The 23,017-nt window shown below is 25.1% G+C and overlaps 1 protein-coding gene across 6 annotated transcripts; it reads right to left on the bottom strand.

Annotated features, from left to right (window-relative positions):
• Positions 1–1,045: 1,045 nt before the first annotated feature.
• LOC112602424 (TBC1 domain family member 24-like) lies at positions 1,046–11,554 on the bottom strand. 6 transcript variants are annotated; one of them, XM_025350495.1, is made up of 12 exons: positions 11,347–11,554; positions 9,803–10,632; positions 8,925–9,113; positions 8,694–8,818; positions 8,513–8,620; positions 8,277–8,450; positions 7,977–8,195; positions 4,665–4,751; positions 2,053–2,211; positions 1,757–1,974; positions 1,539–1,676; positions 1,046–1,333 (listed from the first exon to the last, which is right to left on the bottom strand). In XM_025350495.1, the coding sequence occupies exons 2-12, from the start codon at positions 10,179–10,181 to the stop codon at positions 1,324–1,326; spliced, it is 1,806 nt and encodes a 601-aa protein (XP_025206280.1). In that variant the 5' UTR covers positions 10,182–10,632; positions 11,347–11,554; the 3' UTR covers positions 1,046–1,323. The 6 variants fall into 6 exon arrangements, with proteins under 6 accessions (XP_025206280.1, XP_025206281.1, XP_025206279.1 ...); XM_025350496.1 differs by lacking the exon at positions 11,347–11,554 and adding an exon at positions 10,828–11,018; XM_025350494.1 differs by lacking the exon at positions 11,347–11,554 and having other exon boundaries at positions 9,803–11,018.
• Between the last annotated feature and the right edge of the window lie 11,463 nt (positions 11,555–23,017).

Raw genomic sequence — 23,017 nt, 5'->3', positions numbered from 1 at the left:
TATAAAGAGAGAGAGAGAGAGAGAAAGAGAGATGAAAGATGTACCTTACAAAATTAATAGGAATCATAGAAATGTATTTATAAAATGTAACAATTAAATATTGAAGTGGTGATTTACTTGGTGTTCCGATACCAATAATATGTAGAAATATATAATAAAGAATTATATCCAACAGAAAATAATTATTCTTAATTTAAAAATTATAAGTTAGCAGTATACTAGTAGTTCCAACATCAATTCATAATTTTCTGTTGCATCACCTTTTACAATACACACACATACACACTAATAGTAATAATTAAGTACACTTTTTAATTTTTAACTAATATAATAAGGTATCAACTACAATAGTTTTTGTTGACTAAACTTTTTTATATACAGCCTGTAATGAATAAAGCTCAAAGAAAAAAAATGTATTCAGGAACATATTATTATAAGTTTTATTGTTCTACTCAAATAATTTAATGGGCAAAAAATTTCTTAAGATTAAAATTAATTGTTGAACACATTTAGAGATATTGTAATGTAAAACATAGTTGAATTAAAAATCAACCAAACAATTTTTTTTGAATTAGTATCAATCACTTAAATATTATCTCATAAATTAAGTTATAAACTAGTCAATCCAACGTATAATTTACAATTAATTATTTTTAAAATAAAATACTGGTATATTTAATACATTAAGGATTTATTCTAGAGCAAAAATTTATTTGGTTTAATATTATGCTTTTGTTTTTAAAACAGACTGTATTTATCACTTATATGAAATAAAATAACATCTTATAAATATTTAAAATGCACACATACTCATATTTTTAATTTAGATTTAATATCATAATATACTTAGTATTATATGCAGGAACGTACAATAATTGTATGTAAAAAGTATAATAAACCTAACTTTATGTCAAGCAATGAATACTTAAGGTGTTATTATTATTTTATTGCAATAAAAAAATATATACCTACAACATTATGATAATAAGGTAATATTTTAATAATTGAAATAGTTTAATAGGTTTAAAACAAATTTGTACTAGAACTATTTTGCATACTCAAATACTCATTAATCAAAAATAACTCAAACTTGGATCAAATTTGTTTATTAAAATTGAGTACTTGTGCAACTTCAAAACATGTAACAATTATTAACTAAGTAATGAGTACTTATTATCAAAATCCATGAACAAAATTGCTGTAATTGTCATGGATTTAATATTACAAAAATTGCTTATTCTTACTTACTAAATAAGTAACCATGGGTAAAAAAAAATATATGACTAGTAAACTTATCGCTTTTTTGTTGAATAGCTACTTGCTCTAAAGAATCCTAAAAATAAAATAATTATTAATTTTTTAATAGAAAATAATGATTAACATTTTACCAATGTAACATGATTAAACCAATATTAATAAAATTTATTTCCTAAGTGAATTTGGTAAGTCATATTATAACCTGTGACTCCTACAGAAGGGTTTTGAACTTTAACACTTAATAATTCTAATGTAATTGTATTATTTTTTAAATTACTTACACGCCATCAAAACCATAGACTTCCAAGACTTTTATTTCAAAGTCACGACTTTTACACAACGGTGGATTGTTAAATGTAGAACAACTTTCTGTTTTTCCATATCGAACATTTTCATCCATCCATATAGCTTGACCGTCGCTGTAATAAGAACATAAATATTAAAAATAATCATGATAAATTTCAAATTGGTATTTAAATTAAATAACTAATAATTTTACCCTCCACCGATGGTTATCATTTTTTGATCAGCTGCCATAAACAGCTCATTGGCATGATGTACATTATCAATTTCCATTCCAACCCATGGGTATTTTGCCTTACCCGGATAAAGGCTAAATATGAAAGTCTCACCAGTACCAAAATAAGCTTGCCTATTTCCACGATCATCCTTTTTGTTTCTCTCAATCCATTTTGAAGAACAATATGCACCAAACACCTTAACAATAAAAATAGAATATTTAAGAATTGTCAAACAGTATAATATAATTTTTAGTATAGGTATATTATTTTATACTTCATTAGTGCAAGTTTTTATTAGCAGAAGTGTTGGTTCGTGGTGTTCAACTCTAACATAGAATGTAGTCAAACTACAGCCATGCTCTTCAGTTGTGTAAAGGAGTATTGGTTGGTACATTGTTATCCTCACTGGCAACCAAGACCATAAGGTAAAAAGCTGAAATTAATTAATTTAAAAATTACCATAAATTTGTATACATAAAATTGTATTCATTTTAAATATTAAGTTCAAGGCTTGTAACCATGATAATGAAATAAATTTGTTAAACTGTTAAAAACATGAATAATAATTTAATAATGAAATTAAAAATCAGAATACATTAAAATGTTGGCTGCTACAAATCAACTCTAAAGCCAAAACTATTTATTTAGATGCTTAGACAACATGCTAAGTGAAAAATATAATATAAATAATATCCTATACAGTATTTACACCAATATTTTACACAAATAAGTCCCTAATATGTATTAAAGAAATAACTGTACAATTATTGAGTAAATTTTTTATTTAAAATGTATGTATTGATATATAATGTTCAGATATCTTGAAGATTGACAGTATAATGTAATTTAATAATTGAAACTGAATTTTTCCATTCTATGTAATAATGACAATTTTATATAAAAAAAAATGTATATTATAATTATGTTATGGTATAAATAATTTTGGTCACAAGCCTTGATTTTTATTTTTTTTTGTAATATAAAATATGATATACAATTTAATTTAATACTTTAAAAGAATACATTTTGTAATAAAGAAATAAAAAAAAACTATTTCATAAAAAAAATACTTGCTCTGTCAATTTTTTAAAATACTTTTAGACATTACTAACTCATGCATAAATACAATATGTAATGTATTACAATTATATAATTACTATACAACTTACTAAAATTAAATAATTTTTTATAAAAATTGCATTGAATAAAATTTTACTTGTAACATATTGTTAGTTAACAATAAAATTATAAATGTATCCAATCAAAAAAAAATAAAATAATGATTATTTTGATTCAATCTTAGTTTTAATAAAAACGTAATGAATACAAATATAATGATTATAGTAAGGTAGTAAACTATTCCTGTTTTAGCCTGTGTATTGTGTAATGTATAAAAAAAAATTCAAATAAAAAAATAAAAATATTAAGTTTACAAAATATGACGGTCAGTTTTTCTTTTTGTAACAAGTGTGGTTTACAAGAAAAATGTTGAATACAAATGTGTTGCAAACCATTTTATTTACAATCAAGTTAACTTTATTTTTCACTATGATGTGCTTTTTTTACCATGACAATGTTAAAACAATTTAATCCATTTTTATAATTTTATTATAATAGTAGACTGCTATATTATTGCAAGAAATAATTAAAAAATTAAATTATCAATATATGATAAAATAATTATTGGAATACTCAAATTTTAGTTTAATCAGTGATATACAAATATAATCTATAATACTCATAACAGCACCACTGACTTTCGGCAAACCTCTTTTTTGAAATATATAGAATGGTTCCTCTTGAATATTACTTTAAGTATTTAAAATTTTAATAAAACATATACAAAATTATTTTATAAAATGTGTAAATCAAAAATTAACATTTTTACTTTATTTGTTATAAATTACAATCTTAAGCCACCACACTATTAATTCTAATATACTATTATTATCATTAATTCATATTTATGAATAAAAAAAACAAAAAATTAATATCTCATGATTATGGCTATTTTAAAATGCCATGGGTCTTATTATAGTAGTATATTTAGTATTCTTGGAAAGAAGGCTTTATGTTAGGAGTATACAGCCTTACCTTCCCCTCTAAAACTAAGTTTTAATGAAAATAGTTTAACTAAATATAAGCTAGTAAATTTGTTTTTTAATCTCAATAGATAAATTTTTTATTTTTTATTTTATAAGATTAAATTAAATACATGCTTTTTTGGAGTTTTATAAATATTAAGTAATGATTTATTTTACTATAAAATCTGAGTCCTAATAATGACCAATAAATTGGAAAAATTGTCGTATCATTGTTAATATAAACTAATAAAGCGAATGCCTTAACAAAAAAATTCTTAAGAAATGTAATCCCTGAACAAATATCAAACGCAAAAATGTATTTTCATATAAGTTGTAATAATAGTATTTATAAATAAATCTAAATTCTATTAGAATATACTTTAATTATAATTGTCTAATGTGCACTTATAATACTTAAACAAAAATTGTAAATTTATCTATATACAGTGATTACTTAAGAAGTTGGTCTGTGTAAACATATACATAGATAACACTAAATATCTAATATATATATATATTCTAATTGCAAAAACAATTTATTAACAACACTGTAATTAATCTTGCAAAATTAAAATTTAAAAAAATAAACTAAAATGTTTAGCTTAGAGCACTCTAGATTTAATTTCTAGAGTTTTAAAATCATAACTGTAAAATATAAGCTAATTGCATGTACTCAAATAATATACAGAATAAAGCTTAGATAAAAAAAATATATAAATTAAGTTCAAACATTCTGCAAAAATAAATAAATAAAAATTGATAAAATATCTGAATTCAGCTGCAGTTTAGATAATAAACTTACATCCTGATGATTAGCTATCAAAGATCTGATATTGTTAATTGGATAACTGGCCATCGTGGAAGCCCGAGGGCTTGGTGAATGTTCTCCCTGAATATCAGCATAACACATACAAGTTTATTACCAAATATTATGTTATTGATAAAATACAAGTATGATTCACTATTGTTTGAAGATTTTAATAACAAGATTATGATAAATAATAAGTAATTTATACATTTTAAGACTAATAAACAGCTATAGAAAAAATATAAGATTGAACAATACAAAATAATTAAATTATCAAACATAACAATTTTATTAGAACCAATCATAAAACGTTATATTAAAATTAATGAAAATTGCCAAGTATACTTTTCAAGTAAAAATAGTGAAATAAACATTTTTTCAAAACTAAGTATTTAGAATTTTCTAACATACAATTAAAAAAAAAAAAAAATCATAATTTGAAAGATCTTTTTAAAATATAAACTAAGGTCTTATGGCCATAATAAATTAATAATCAAATTTATATTGTTTGATCAGTTGAAAGTAAAGGATGTTTCATAAAGTGCGCAATTTTTTAAATAAATAAAATTTTTTTGTTTGAAGATTGTCAATTTTATTTGAATTATTTTTGTCATCTATTATTACTTTGATTAGATGGTAATTCGTTTTTATTGAATAAATTGTCATAGAGCAATTCAGTAACCATCAGTGTATACTCATACTGAAAACCCATTACAAAAAATGGTGAGTTTTCAGCTTTAACTGTCCATAAACTTTGCAAGACTTTTTGACAGAGAAAGCTCTAACTGCATCAACAGTTCTAAAGTTAATATGGAAATTTGAACAAATTGGTTTGATTGAAACACAAAAAAGTCCAAATCAAAACCGTATAATTCGTACACAGCTAAACAGAGTATGAATGTGAGTCCTGGAAATAACAATTTACAGAGACAATGGAGGTGTACTTATAGTGAATATAATTTTTAACATTAAATCAAAATGTATTATAAATGTAATAAAATAAAAAGCTTGAATTTATTTTTGATTTTAGCTGATTTATTGTATTTTCAAAAATTACACACTTTATAGAACATCTTATATCTTAGAAGAATAGAATCTAAATGAATTTTTGGAATTGGTATGTTCAACTATAGACATAGGGTATAATTTTCTAATTCTCTTAAACAAATCATGTAATTTTTGACATATAGTTTCATTTTACAAACAACAATTTATTACTCATACATAAATTTTATCATGTTTATTATACAACTAATGTTTTAACAATAATATGAATTATTATTTAATAATAACTTAAAAACTAAAACAGAATTAACACAATATAACATAAAAATACTTATAACAATAAGCCATATTATTATTTTAGAATAAGTTTGTAATATTTTCTTACTCATTTTATTTTTATATTTTCAAAAACAAAAGCTTGTATATTTATACTCAAATGTGTACTTAAATATACAGTACAAAACCTTTGATTACAATAAAATCTTATAAAAAATAAAAATAATGTTTTAATTGTTTTTAATTTATAAAAATATTTCATTGCATCTAATACTTTATCACTAAAAACTTATATAAATAAAAACATTTTTTTTTTCAAGACTGATGGGTAAGTAGTTTTATCTTATTATTTTTATAATTTTATTATATACATTTATTGATTATACTTTTAAAATGCTGATGTTTTCAAATAGATATTGTTTTTGATTAACATAAAAATTAGCGTCTCTTACAAAAAACTATTAACAAAGCGTTTAAGTTAACTTTAAAAAATTTAAATGGTCTTTAAATGTAAAAAATGCATAATTGTGCCAAAATATATCAAGTATAACAAAATCCTAAAAATATGTAAAGTATATAATGCAAATTGAAATTTTAAATATTTAATCCTGTCACCTTGAAGTAATTACTTAACTATGTTGCTTAGTATTTATAACTAAAATAATGTAAAAGCATAAATATTCTGTTTAAAAGATTGATTTTTTAAAAAAATGCTGATTTTTTTTATCAAACAACACTCATTGCTTTAAAAATAATTTAAGTTTTTGAAAATATTTTTTTTACGTAATTACAATTTGAAGTTAAAAAAATTATTTAATATCTTAACTGCTATAATTTTTTAAGTTCTTTTATGTTTTTTTTTATAACAATATACGTTTTTAAATTTATACTCTGAAACAGAATATTTTAATAGATAACAATTAAAACTAAGACAAATAATTTATGAATCATAAGTATTTAAAGCTTAAACGAGCAGAATAACAGACCAACATTTTGCAAATTCTCCCTATACTTTCCACACTGCTTGCATAAATTTTTAAGACTTGTAACTTATAAACTAGTTATTACTATTTCAATACTTATGTGTTTAAATATATTATGCTTTAGAACATGAAATTAAAAATGTTGTCATTCAAAAAAGAAAATTTTTTAAAAATTTAAAGATATTGTTTATTTTAACCAGAACATTATGTAAAATATTTTCAAAAATATTAATAGATTTTAAAATAATGAGTTTTGTTTGATAAAAAAAAATCACTCTGTATATAACAACTACTAAAGTTTTTTAAATATTTTCAGTAATATTTTAAACATAAAAAAATGTTTAATTTATGACACTATAATAAATTTAGTACAGTAAAAGTATATCAACTATAATTATGATTACTGAAAGTATAATAATCCCAAATCAAACTAATACTAAAAATGCAAAAGATTATGGCAAAAATATAAAATTTGCCTAAATGTAGGAGGTATCAGTAAATGTTATATCAATTATATTCAAATAAAATATAAATTAAAGATATTTCATAAAGATTTATTATGTAATAATCAATTTTAAAAATAAAATAAACAAGTTGAGAACATGGTTAACAGTATTTATGAATAATCAAAGAAAAATATGCTAAAATCATTTATTATTTTGTATTGACTGTTTAAGTATAAAAAAATAGTAACTATTTAGACATTTTCAGCAATATTAAAATTACTTTTTTATTTTTATTTATTTTTTTTTTTTTTGTGTATGGTGCTTATGTCCGGGAGTAGGCCCGATGGCCTATAGTTCGAACGCCTATTTGGCAGAATTTCTAGTGGGCACCCGTAGGTTGCTGCCATGCCTGGGTGGGGGGCAGCGGCTTCTCTCTCCAGACACCATTACTGCCTGAAGAGTGATGCCGCCCGTGATCGAGATTCGAACCAGCGACAGTGCGTGATGCAACCAACGCCTTAGTCCGCTCGGCCACTTCACCCCCATACTTTTTTATTATACATACATAATAAATTATTTTATATTATACAACTTACCTCACGTATAGTAAGTGTATGTGAGGACATCTGAATATTCATTTGAGATTGACTAGTAGGTAAATTTTCACTAGAACAGGAACGGTTTAATTTATTGGAACCAGATAAAACAACTTTACTCTTCAATATCATCTCAGTTTTTACAAAAACTCTATGAATATATGCTGAACTTAAACCTCGAATTTTAAATGCTGTCTTAAGTACTTTCTGCGGATTTGCCTAAAATAAAATAATAATCATGTACCTAAATCATAACTATTATTTATTTCATCAAAGACATTATATATTTTAATTACGTACCGGCATTTGACGGCAAAAATTCATTAAAGCCACATCTACTCCATGACTATTTATTTCTTCAGCCCAAATAGAATTACTTGTAATTGAGTATTTATAAAAAAGTTGCAAGATGGCCATTGAAATACGATACAACACTTTAATGCCTTCATGAAGATAACAATCCATAACTCGAACCTAAAATAAGAATAATATATGTATACGTTTAAATTATCTTTGTCTCATTATATCTAACTAACTGCATGATGGAATGGTAGTCCTTGAAATATCCACCAAATCCAATCCATGTATATTTTTTCTGATTTTTTTATCGGACAATGTTTCCCAATATGCCCCGCAGCAGATTTCTATAAGTTATTATTTTTAAAATTAAAAAACACTCTTATAATATTTACAGTTTGATAAATTGTTGATACGCACAACATGTTTTCTACATATATTTAAAACAGTTTTCCATGTAACTTCATACAATAATTTTGTTTGTGTTACAAATACTAAGTTCTTGGACGAAACTAAGCTTGTTAGACTATTATAGCATTCTTCTTCTAAAAAAAAAAAAAACAACAAAATACAAAATACAAAAAATAAATTTAATAAATAGTTTCTTAGATTAAATATGTTATTAAAATAATTATAATATAAAATTCAAACCAGGCATAAAGTGTAGCAACAATGATGTTAATGAATATATAGCAGGACTATAAGTGATGTCTGGACAAGCAAATCCCAGCACGCAAACAATTCTGTCAGTAATATTCTTGCCTGTTGAATCAAGATGATGTAAATGTCTGTGTTTTGACTCAACAAATGTTGGTAAAATAATTGGTTTATCTGGAAGATCTAATAAAATGTAAAGAATGTAAAAATTGTTTTCAAAAATAAAAGATTAAATTAACAAAATGTATTAATAATTGTATTTTAAATCAGTGTTTAAATGTTTTACTCTAAAATTTTAATAGAATTGTTTTTTTATTTTAAATTAAAGATACTAAATCAAAATTGACTTGTAAATAGAACAGTATCTAAAAAAAAAAAGTACAAAAGATACATATAAAAGTATATAAAAGTACATATAAAAGTATATAAAAGTACATATACTAAATTTTATATTTAAACACAAAAAAATGTTATTTTAATGATAACTGATAATAAAACATTTAAGTATCTCTGATGTATCTAATAGGTAATATATCTTAAAAACAAATTTGATCATAAAATAGTATGTACCTATTTAAATAAATTATTTTAAATAATTCATAAAAATATTAAATTATTTAGTTTACTTTCACCCTTTTAAAATTTTAAATATCTATCAGATTAAAATGAAAATTTCTAAATTATTAGAAAATCAATAAGACCTACCTAAGAAAAAAATTATAAAATCAAATTTATCAGCTTTTGATTTTTAAATAATAAGTATCTAATGAATTTCCGTAGATAAAGTCTAATTTTTCTAATAATGAATAAAAACATTGCATTATTAATTTAATAAAATAGTAATATTGGAAAATGCACAACTATGTTCTTACCAGTAGACCCAAACAATTGTCTTACAAGATCCCAGTAGAATCCCTCTTGCATGTTGTTACTGTTTTCGGATGCATGTTGTCTGCAAAGTGCTGGCCACAGTTGAGCTCGGATAGGATGATTGGTCGGCCAGCAGTTGTCCCGCAGTATTTTCTTGACATCTCTCTGGTAGCCTGCCGCAAGGAGACTTTGAATGTCACCAAAAGACTTAAGAGCCTGCTTCTTGGCAGTCATGGGACTTCCCGGAAATGTAGATGATTGCCCTAGTGCCGTTGGCATTGGCGGTATACCATCCACGTTGACGTGTGGCTGATACACGTCTGCCGCGGACGACAACTCCTCCTTGGCTGTTGACAACATAGTACTGTCGGCCACCACCATGAGGACTGACTTAGGTGTAGTCGTTGACGGTCACAAACTTGGTTTTTCTGACGTTTGACATCACTGCTCCTGCTCGCCTCCTGTAGCGGATCCGGACCGAGACATGAGAGCGCGCTCAGTGACGACAGACCGACGGTGGCCGGCAAGTACGTTCATTTCGCCGATCGTTAGACGGCGGTATTTCACAATATCAACAGTAATTATTATAGACAAACCGACGGAACGAATTGATCGTCATCCAATCTTCGTCTGCAGCGAAGAACCTCTCAAAACTCGCGGTGCATTATCACTATCGACAGTGGCGGCGACGGCGGCGGCACGCGACATTCGCCCAGCGTACACACCTTTGGCGCGTGCGCGCCGGCGTTCGTGTTCGTCCCGCGACTACGAATTCAACGACGCTGAATTCCCGTGCCCTTGTGCGTAAGTACACCTTGGCACCATAAAGATGCTACGACAATGAAAATAAAATTACCTACGATTCTTCTATGGTCAACAAAAACCTGTTTTTAATTATTATTGTTTCCTGGCTATTCATAACCGACAGCGGAGTAAGCAGCGGTGGTGAATGATATTTTTTAATGATAATACCAGAGCTTTTATGAGCTTTCGTTACATTATAATAATTTGTAATAAAATTGTATACCTATATTATTATTTTTAATAAGCGGTGGCAGTGGCGGTTTTATCACGACGTGATAGCGACGCAGACAACACCTTATCTTGTTATTGATTAAATGTTCTGGTTCGCGCTGAGCAGCACTCGGTGGTGGCAGGGTCAAAGGAATAGTAGGCGCCCGTGCGGAGACCTCGGTTCTGTCGGCGGGTAGGGAAGGGAAAAAAGGGTTAAGGCGACGACGTGAAATCGGTACCTATCTGTGCACGCACAAGCGGCGGCATTTGTACAAAAATATACAATATAGTATTATTATTATGTACTCACAATTTAGTATTTACATATTATATATATATTATAAGGTATTTGTATTATAACATTATTATTACGGATATAGACGTTAGATGACGTTATTACTTATTATGGTTGTGTTGTAGCTATCGCCGCGACTTAAAAACGACTATAGAGGTACCTACTACCTACCTATGAAACGTTTAAAACCTTTATTCCTTCTATCGACCATAAAATTATAGATTATAACCTACCTACCTATACGTACGCAAATCGGACGACCGTAGTTCGTGTACACAATGAGCTTTTTGAACGTGTGCTGGAATGTTAATTTTATTATTCAATGAAAGGGAGTGGCGACGGCATGGTGAAATTGTACTTGGAAAATCCGACGAAAATTGTTACCTGTCCTAACCGCGCACTTGTCACCAAACACTGCAGTACTGCACACTACCTATAACATGATATAATATAGGTACTTGGGTACCTATACTAAAATATTTTATAGCATAAAATATTACATTATAAATTTATTATAATACAATATTGTACACCGCGCAAACGGAATGCGGCCAACGACTACCTCACCTCGTATTTACAATACACATTATATTAAAATTATATCACATATTATACATTGCACATCAGCGATCAAGTTATTAGCATTTAGCGGTTGTACGTATAAAATAATATATGTTAATATTATTATTACGTATACAGCGCTCTGTTTACGTGATAATTGTTTATTATACTGTTATTCGCGATAGCTATATTATGCTGGTTTATAATTATTATTCATTTCATATCTATACCTAATAATATAATAATAATATGGTAATTGTAAAAGGACTTTAGAACAAAACAATGCGGCGGCGTTGTTATTAAAAGTATAATATACAAGGTCTGGGTGAGAGAGAACTGCTGCTATTGTACACAAGATGTATAATATTATAGTCATAGAAATATATCGCATTAGGTATAAGCATTTTACAGCAATAGGGTTTATACTTTATGCATTGAACGAGTGGTCCTGCTGACGGATTGCCAGATTTCGTTCTGCTCGCACACGCACACTGCACGTTAAAAAGTATTTGCACTGTAATAATATTATACACGTAATATGTGTGTGTGTGTGTGTGTTTATGAATCATTTTGTTATTTTTTTTTCTCGACAAGTTTGAATTATTTACACAGCGCTGCTGACACGAGCAATAATAATAGCTCGTTCCGAGCCCCACGCGGGGTCGAGCATCGAACGGCCAAAACAGCCGAGAAAAGAAAATAATAAAATAAAGGCTGCCGCGCCGTTTGGCTGGCAAAAATATATATTCTGCGTTGTGATAAATATAATAATAACCGAACGATTTCACTGTGCGTATGCGCCTGATTTGTTTCATATATTTATACGTTATTTCTATTATTACTATTATTATTATTATTATTATTATTATCATCATCGTCGTCATCATCATAATCATCATCACTCTTGAGTCTACTCTATTCCTCTCATCTGTACCATACCAACGCCTATAAATGCCATCTGCCAATTGATTTTTTTCATTCGATTTCCCCTAATCATGGCAAAAACAATACCCGCAATAAAATAAAACAGGAAAAAATAATGATCGCTCACTCGATGACGAGATAGAGCAGTATCAAGTTTTATTTTAAGGTGCACTATAGAACACTAATTATGTATTAAACAATATAAATAGTGCTGTTGACTTAACGAATATGCGTACTTCTTAATATTTATATATTCTCTTAACTTTTCTGTTTTAAATCTATGATTACAAAAAAAAACTGTTTGAGTTAATCACTCAAATAAAAATAAACTATTAGGTATTAAAAATAGCTTAAACTGGCTTATTACAGATATGTTGATTGTTAACAGTCAACGCGTTACGTGACTGTTTTATATATTTGTACATATTTTACTCTTTTTGGTATGACTGCAGACGTAGGAAATTACATCAGCCCAACTTTTTAAAATAGTACTTATTTTAGGTCTGTCCAGTTTAACACGGATGACGGACAAATCAAGATTGACGTACAGGGCCATCACTTATTGTCCGTGGCATTGGTTTTATTTTAGTCAATATACTTACCTACAGTACAATAGAGTTTTGTAAATATTTTATGCATCAATAATTATAAAGTATTATCACTGATTATAAATAAATAATAACAGTGGTTTTAATTTTAATAATATCTACATGACGTTGGTACTTAATAGTTAATACCATCTATTAACTAATGGCTATATAATATGTATATTGTATATATTAGGTAGTTCATTTTCACTTTTTATTTTTAACATATACTTTTCTTTACATTATTTGGCTTAAGATGTTTGTTTTCTTTTAACATGATTTATTTATAAGTATTTAATAATATATATTTTTGTTAATGGTAATAACGGTAATGTACATACATTCGTATGTCCATATAAAATATAATATGTATATACGAGTATATTATATATATATGTGTGTGTGTGTGTGTGTGTGTATTGTGTTAACAAAAAAAAACTACTCATAACAGTTATAACACTTCAAAGTTTAAGATTATTTAATTTTTAGATTAGTATAACAATAACATAAATTTAGGATGAATAAATAATAATAATTAACATTGCCTAGTAAAATACTGCAAGCGATACGCACTTGCAGTCAATACTACTCTCACCGTAATTATGCATAAGTGCATAACTTAATTTTTACTTGTTTAATATACTGTAAAATGGATTTACATTTTTTTGTCAGTTTTATATTAATCTATTTCAATGGGTATAACTTTATTACTAGGTTCTATTTGATAATCACAATTAAAAGTATATTAAAAATTAAGTAAATAATAATATATCAGATCTGAAATTTTTTGAGGAAAACTTAAAACAAGTAAAAATTATGATTTTTTTTTTTATAATATAAATAGACAATAAATAGAAGGATCTATGTAGAATTAAAGCTCCATGGATTACTTTATTAAAATAAAAAAATATGTAGAAAGGCTTTAGCCTTTTCTCCTTATGAGATTTTAGGATTAGTTGTACCATATTAACTAAAGTTTGAATATTATAATCAACTATATACAATACGTATGTAGAATGAAAACTCAGTTTTAAACTTTCAAACAATTATAAATTTATAATATACATAAATTGTTCATATCAAAAACTGATAACAGATATATTATACATGTATGCATTTTAGAAGTATTAAATAAATTTATTTCAAGACTTAAATAAAGATGTGATCAAGCCATTTCCACTTTCCAGTATTTCCTAATAACTAGAAAATACTGTGGAGTAAATGCTATATGAGCAGGGGATTAATAGCGATTTTGTTATATTTTGATCTTTTGCTATATTTATGCTTATTAATCTGTATTTCTGTAGCTTTACGTTTATAGTTTATAATGTAAGTTGAACATTTATCTAAATTATTATAACTTATAATGTGAATGTTTCGTAATTTTTTAAACTTTTTTGATTTGCGCCTCACGAAAATTATATTAAATAAAACAAAACATTCATTCAAGTTTATTTTATTATTTTGATATACCAACTACTAAGTAATATAATTTTTTATCTTATACATTAGAAAATAATTAATATGAACAGTACGTTTGTTTTCTACATTATTAAGGTTTAAAAAAATTATAATCGAATGCACAAAATGGTTTAAAAATAAGTGTAATTTTTAAACATATTTTTACACCACATCTCCCCTGTTATATTCTTGTGCCTGTTAAGAGAAGCGTGCCCGCAATTTGGAAACAGCTGTATTAGTGTATTATAATCATACTATCATAAGTAGGGCTAGGGACTTCTAGGAGTTTGCATGTTTTTCAATAATCATTCAAAACATAGCTAAGTAATATAGAAATTTGTTTCATGGTAATACGAGTTCATATTTAAAATTTATAGTTGCATATTTTGCATATTTGACCATTTTTTAATTATAATTGCATATTTGAGCATTTTTAATATGAAAATGGTAGTTTTATAATTATTTAAATATTTTATACAATCACTTTTAAATTTAGATCGATTTCCTAGACCAGAAATATTACATTTATGGTTTTATATATATAATTAGACATTAGTATTGTTTTTCTTGCTGAACGCTCTCACTGTTATTTATGGGCTATGGCCTTAATGGTATACCTCACACGTGATTCCTAACTAGAACTCGGGTGTTAGAAGAAAATCAATTATTTATTATGACAAGTTTTTTTACTCTAAATTAAAATTTTATTATTTATTTTTTTGTGCATATTTTAATAACATATTTGGTAATTTTTAAAGGCATAAATGCATACATATTTTAAGGTTTTTTAGGGAATGAAGTCCCTAGCCCTAATCATAAGTTTTGAATATTAATGCATTAACATAACCAAAATATTAATATTTTAGTAGGTTTATAAATATATCTAAATACGTAAGTACATAAATATGAGCTAAAATGTTAAAATATCTAATTTAATTTATTTTTAAGCATAAATATACTTGTTATTCAATAAAAATTTTATCATGTTAATATAACATAACTTTAAAAATCAAAAAATGATTATTTAGGTACCTTAATTGCAATAAGTAACTTTATATGGGTAAAAAAAAAAAAATTATTAATTATAAATACCTAATCATATTCGATGTAAAGCTAACTTATATACTATTTAAACTATCTTTCTACTTCTACCGTTATTAATGGAGGTAACTTCTAATTCGCTATATTCGAAGGATAAAGTTTCATATTCAATAAGACTTAAGTAAAAACAACACTATAATGGTGGTATAAAATATAAATATTTTTAAGCAGGGGCGAATCCAGAAATTAATCAAGGGGGGAGAGGGGTAATAAATCGTCATGCCAAGCCCCGATTAACAATTTATTGTAATTCTTTTGGGTAATAGGTAACCTAACCTAAGATCAGGGGGAGGGTATATTTACTCTATTACCCCCCTCCTTGGAACCACCACTGTTTTTAAGCACTTTTAATTGAAATAAAGTAGGATTTATTTCTAATACATTTGTAACTTTGGCCAACATAAATTCACAACCTCAAAGCTTATATTTTATATAAAAAGATAAAATTAAGTTTTTAAAAAAAAAACTTTTACTTTTTAAAATGAATTTAATAATTTTATATGCAAAGAGAACTGCAAGCTGATTTATCTAACACTGTTGCTGCACGAAATTTTAATAGTTAGAATATGAACAGAAATATGGTAGGTATAATATATAAATATAATAATTATCGACTGGTAACTGATTAGTATTTGGTATTACTATGGTTTAAAATTTGTCGGTTAGGTTATTTAAGTTTTTTAGAACTTGAAATATTATAAATATCGGTCGTAAATCTTATAGAAAACATTGGTGATATTCAAACAAATAGTTCGTTTTGAATAAAACTAAACACGATTATTACAATTTATCATTATTGCCAGTACAGTTGTACTTTATGTATTGTTGATCGATTTCGGTTGTTATTTACTTTCAGGATAATGTGTGTAGATTGTTGATACTTATAGACTTATGGACATAAGTTTAACTATAAACAATATAATATTATATTTTTGAAATTAATTTCAATTATAATTATATATCTTGTATAATTTAGCATCAATTTGAATGGCGATAATTTAAACATTCAATAATTTAAAAAAAAATCTTCATCACTTAAAATGCAATATAATATAATGTAATTTCTGTTTATTTCATTATATTAATATTAAATACTAACATGCCAACATATATTTAATTTTTCATGTTGTTTCATAATATTTTTTAAGTTTAAATACTAGTTTTAAAATTCTGCAATTTCTTCGAATATTATTAATTATCAGTCTAGAGATTGGGACTTATTGTCCATTATTGCATTTCATCAAATATGCACGAAAAAAGCTAGGTATATTCATCAATATATGTAAATATGCATCAAACTAGATTTAAATTATCTACCAGAAACTACCCTCAAAGTTGAAAATCAAATTATTTTTTTTATTTAAAAGTGTATTCAAAAAAAAAATAAATAATCATTGTAAAATAGATACATTCATTACGCCGTCCAAAATCAAAAATTAAAATTACATAAATAAAAATTAAATTAATGTATGTATATATTTATTAGTTAATTCCCTATAAATAATAAGTAATAACTATAATAACACAATCCTTTAAAAAGATGTGGTTGACATTGAAACTATTTTTAAAAAAAACTTAAAGTTCCTCATAAAATATACCTTTTATTTTTGTGTAATAATTATTGTCAATTAAAATTGAACTCGTTAACGCAGAGAAAATATTTTAATTATATTAATTTGATAATTGTATAAATATTTTTAATATAATTATTTAACATTTAATTATCTTTTAATGAAAAAAAAGACGAAACATATTCTACAATTCTGCGTATTGTATCTAGTATATTAAATATGTACATACTAAAAATAATTATATTCATAAAAAATGAGTGTTTTTATAAAGCCTCATTCTATGGAAATATATATAATTTTTTTTATTTTCAAATACGTCTTTATTTGAAATTTTGATCTAATTGTTACATTATACTTAGCAATTTTTAAGATTAATAATAAAAATGAAAATTTAACTAGTTTCCGGTCCCAAAACTTATTTATAATACACTGCGACTGAAAGTAAACATTTTCTATTAGAATATAATAAACATATTTAATACATGACTTTTTATAAGCTTTTCAACCTACATAAAAAAAATAAATTCTACTGGAATGCCAAATTAATTTTTTATGAGCATTTGAAGTTCAAATATTCAAATTTTTACGACACTGGATACTCTCTTGTAATATAATTATTTCTTCAAGTTATTAAATTTTGAGTAGGTACTATAATTTGATACAATATTATGATAAAAGTATATTTACCTAAATACTGAAAATATAATAAATGCAGTAAATAAAATGAAAAATATATCAACCTACATTAATATTAAAAGTAAAATAAATGACTTATTTAATAGCTATGAATATAATGCATATCAAAAAGAGACATCGTGAAATAAAGTTTTTGATAAATTTGTTAAACTGTTTTTGCTAAGAATTATTTTCTCATACAAAGATATATTATTAAATTAAAATTTAACGCATTCATAATTGATAATAATGACTCACTCAATGTTTAATATACAGCAGAGTGATTTCCACTTGTATACTTTTTTTATTTTTTTATTTAAATTTGACAAATGACTTTATATTTACAATTTTATAAACATGTGAATATTTTAACTTCAAGTGATATTCCGTGTTTTTAATTTCTTTTGTTGTAAATTCTATTAATTATTAACCGTATCGATAAGTTGATAATTTATAAAAAATACTATACAATTGTCATTCCCATTATATTATTCAAAATTGGTATTAACAACTGGTATTACCATTTACCAGTTTTACTAAAAGTCTGAAAATAATAAAGGGACGATAATAATAATATAATGAGTTAACTCTATACAAAGTGTTAATAATAATAAAATGTCAAGTTATTAATATTTAACTGTAGTGACATTAAAAATTAATTTGATAAAAATATTAATTTGACATTTTAGTTCTAGTATATAATATATTATGTATATTATATTGTTTATATTAACATATTTAAAAATAATAGTAATTATATAAATTAAAATTTAATCTAACCCTTTGAATAAACCATAAGATATTGTCTATTAATATATATTATCATAATATAGGAATTTAGAACTCTAGAATTTAATTAATGACATGCGCTATTATCCTATAACCGTTATTCGATGGCAAAGTTTTCGGTAACACAAAATATACAAAAAATAACCCTGGCTTATTGAAATAGAAATGTATTTCATTTAAACTTTTTATATCAAGTACAGAATAGGTAAATATCTACCTATGTGTTTAGCTCTTTTTATATTAAGCATGTTTATATATGTTAATAAAACTAATTAACTAATATGTTTTTTTTGTTTAATCACGTTATATAAGTACATCATAGTAATACTGCACAGCTATTTTATTTTAAATAAAAATAGACATAAATATTCTTTGATTTAATAATTAAGTTGACACAAATGTATAATATTCAAAGTTTGAGGTAGCCAAACTTTTCATGTTATGGTCCATTTTGGAAAATGTTTAAGTTTTGGTGATTTTTTTTAAAAACTCGTATTTTGACAATGTGGGCATGGTGGGTTATATCAATATGAATAAACTGTTAAAAAATTATCTTCTTTGCATGTATATTGATAGATAATTTCTTATTAAAAGTGTTTCTAAAAAGTATCTTGAGTGATAAGTAAATTTAAATATGAATTTAAATATCCTAAAAAATAATAAAAAATGTTTTTCAATACAATAATGCCTTCAAAAAATGATTAAAATTCTTTGATAGGCAACTAGGCAAGTAATTTCGTCAGCGATAGGAAAACGAAGGTTTAACTTTCGACATTTTCAAAACTTTTTTATCTTAACTAAATTAACTATAATAAAAAAAAAAACTTAGGCAAGCATAATAAATAATTAGTATACTGAAAAAAAATTCAACTACGATGTAGTTCTAACTAACTAATTAGTATTGTTCTTTGTTTAATTCTTAATAGGACATCATATCCAACAATCTTTAGATAAAGTTAAAGACGTTATCGCGTTCATATATCTATTGAACTTTATGAAATATTATTAATTAATGGGGCAGCCAATTTATATACTCGTATATCATTATTACAGCAGTTTTATCTGTATATTATTATTTACACGAATCTGTGTGACTGTAATGTGCAATAAAATATTTAAAATAGGTACAACCAAAAGTAATTATGCCAATAAATGCCACTCTCAATATATTTTTTACAATTTTTTAATCATCTTTTTGAAGAAATGGCACGTTCGAAAACAATTTTTTTTATTTATTGTTGTTTTTTCCGTGTCTATTATAATATGTATGAAAAAATTGTTAATGTTGTTTAAAAATCAAAAATTACATTAATATGAAAAAGTAGTAAATGTAAAAAAGGAGGAAGGATTTTGAAAAATATTTTCAAATATCCGTTAAATATGGTCTTTATATGATAAAAAACCGATTACAAATTTTTTGAACACACTGTACATACGTATACGTGAATACGTCACACAGTTGTGCGTGTAATGCACCTATTACCGCGAGAACTGAGCTTTTATTACATGTCGGCATGTACCTATTTTATAATATAATCGTTTTGATAAACTCGTCGTTTGCCGGTGCACAGAAATCATAGAATTACCTATACAAACTACACTATAGAGTTCAAGAAGAGTACCGCACTGGGACTATTGAAGATTTTCTAACATGTTTTGATAATTATAATTTCATATTTTATTATGAATTTAAAAAAAAAAAATAATTACTGTTTATATCATATAGGTGATTTAATTACGCGTAAAATAGTTTAATGATAATATATACCTATTACCTATAAATAATTTGATAGTAAAATATTATAACCAATAGAAAAATAATATATTTATATATATAAAACATATATTATTTCACTACACGTCTACACGTCTATACTTAGTTACTACATATAAAAATTAAAAAAAAAAAAAATGACAAGTTATTAAATTATTGTATGATTTTGTAAATATATAAAGAATTGATATTAACATAAAATTTACGTGACAATTATTTTAAGCTTAAATACTTTTTTGGAGAACAAAAACTCGATATTAATTCATCAAAATTATCTATGATGTTTTAAGTGTTTACAGCTAGTATTTTTTTTTTATTTTTTTTTTTTTTTAATATAATTTTTCTTGACTAAACGAACATTTTTTTCAATAATCGTTATTAATATTATGGTTATTTTCTTAATCAATAATTAAATATTATTGAATCGGCTATTTTATTGATCACGTAAAACACAAAAAAATAGGGAGTTTTATTCCCTACATTCATTATTTTATACTCATGAATAATTTTAATTGCTATACTTTTAACTGTAGTAAGAACTGAGTTGTCTTTTCATTTTTTTTAAATATTAGGCAATTAAAATATGATCTAAAAAATATCATAAATCAAAAATGAACCAATGACGTTTCAGTGATTATAAATATAGAAAAAGAGGACAACTACACATCAGCAATACATACAAAAATTCTAAACTGTATAGTTTTTCCAACAAAAAGATAAGAAAGAAGACGTTTTTAAATTATAACTGTTTTTAATTAAAATTAAAATTATTAAATTTTAAATTCTGAATGACAAATGAACATATTAGATTAACAATAAATACATTTATTTTATGTGTATGTAAAGCAGGGGTGTCCAACCTTTTATGAAGTGTGAGCCGCATAGTTTTTAATAATAATAGTTAACCCTTTCAGGACCACGCAGTGATTCAACCAAAAACAAAAATTTTTTTTGACAATTCTACATATTAGAGTGTTTTAATAAATAGAAATGAAAAAAAATTTTGTTAAGTGGATAATTGGGACCAAAAAATACATTATGTCAAAACAGATCATTGAATGTTTAAATCTTTATTCATAATAAAATAACTTTTTTTAATATATACAGTGTTTTATTTTTATTTATTGATAAATGACACGAGATCAATGCCGTGGACATATCTCCAATAATAAAATATTTTATCAAAATCAGCTCGAGTTGATCCACTAATCACTCGTATAATTAATGTGTGCCCGTTCTATTATGCTAAGATAAAAGTATTGAACACTATTAAAATTTATTTGATATTTAATATTATGTAGTTTTATATTCTTATGATAAATTTTTTCTCGTAATATTAATATATTATAATATAAATCAATTAATAGTTTTTAAATTGAAGTGAGGGTCGCATCAATATCTACCATGGGCCGCGGGTTGGACATCCTTGTATAAGGTTACCCTTAACCTTTAAAAACAGTGAAAATGTTTTAATCTTCACTTTGCATAATGTTTTCTAGTAAAGAAAATTTAATCTTAAGTTCATACTTTGTATGTATAAGGATCAGCTATAGAAATTTCTAGTTGTTACTTTTCAAAATAGTTAGGTATATAAACCTTAGAAAAAAAATGTACCGAAAACTAATAACTATTATAATATTACGATCGAATTAATCAATTTTTTTATAAATAGCTTTCTAAAATATATTATTTAATACATTCAACCACTGCACAATTCGGCACTGGTGGTATTGTATATTTATCATACAAAATGGGTCTATTTTTATTCGTTTTTCCATAACCAACTTGCAGAGTAAAAACGCGATAACGGCCAACACACCCTGTATTTACATTCACCTACATAATATAATTATAAATATGGTATGGGTATCTACGGTGTACGATATTATGAAAATGCGATACTATATTAATGTAAAGTTTAAGTATAAAAGCAAATCGGGGTCAACTCGAGATGTTTATATCTAGATTGGTATACTATAATCAGCAAAAATAATATATACAACACATTATTATTTTATCGCATAATTTTGTAACTGTATATACAGAGTGATTCACTAAACATAATCATCCTCATTTTTTTCATTAAATGAAAAATGTATTCTAATTGTAATTTTATAAATGCGTTTACGAACGAAAATGTTGTCTATGTGTTATGTGGTAAAACCAGAACCTTCAGAGCCTTGATTATTAATTGAATTTTAAGTTATTATTTAGAATCAAAAATAGAAAGTAATTTTGTTCGAAATAGTAATTCTTTATGTATTTGTGCTTTGACATCTAGAGATAATCTTTAACATATTATGCGCGATACCTGCAGTTACAGTATTTAACAAAATAGATTTTTATAATTTTTATAGTTTAAAAATAAATAACCATAGACACTGTTATATTATAGTTGTTTCGTTAAAATCCTGAAAGTTAAATTATCTTCCAGTTAAAAATGCATAAATGTTTTATTTTAATGC

The sequence above is a fragment of the Melanaphis sacchari genome, unplaced genomic scaffold (genome assembly GCF_002803265.2).
Source record: "Melanaphis sacchari strain LSU unplaced genomic scaffold, SCAv2.0 Contig88_pilon_pilon, whole genome shotgun sequence".
In the NCBI taxonomy this organism is placed as follows: domain Eukaryota; kingdom Metazoa; phylum Arthropoda; class Insecta; order Hemiptera; family Aphididae; genus Melanaphis; species Melanaphis sacchari.
This window is presented reverse-complemented; position numbering and strand designations above follow the sequence as displayed.

Excerpts from the sequence above, each read along its gene's own strand:
- LOC112602424 (XM_025350495.1), bottom strand. The coding sequence starts at position 10,181 with ATGGTGGTGGCCGACAGTACTATGTTGTCAACAGCCAAGGAGGAGTTG. Across the intron at positions 8,621-8,693 it reads ATATATGTAGAAAACATGTT|AAATCTGCTGCGGGGCATAT; the intron begins GTGCGTATCAAC and ends AATAACTTATAG. Across the intron at positions 1,975-2,052 it reads TAAAAACTTGCACTAATGAA|GTGTTTGGTGCATATTGTTC; the intron begins GTATAAAATAAT and ends TTTATTGTTAAG.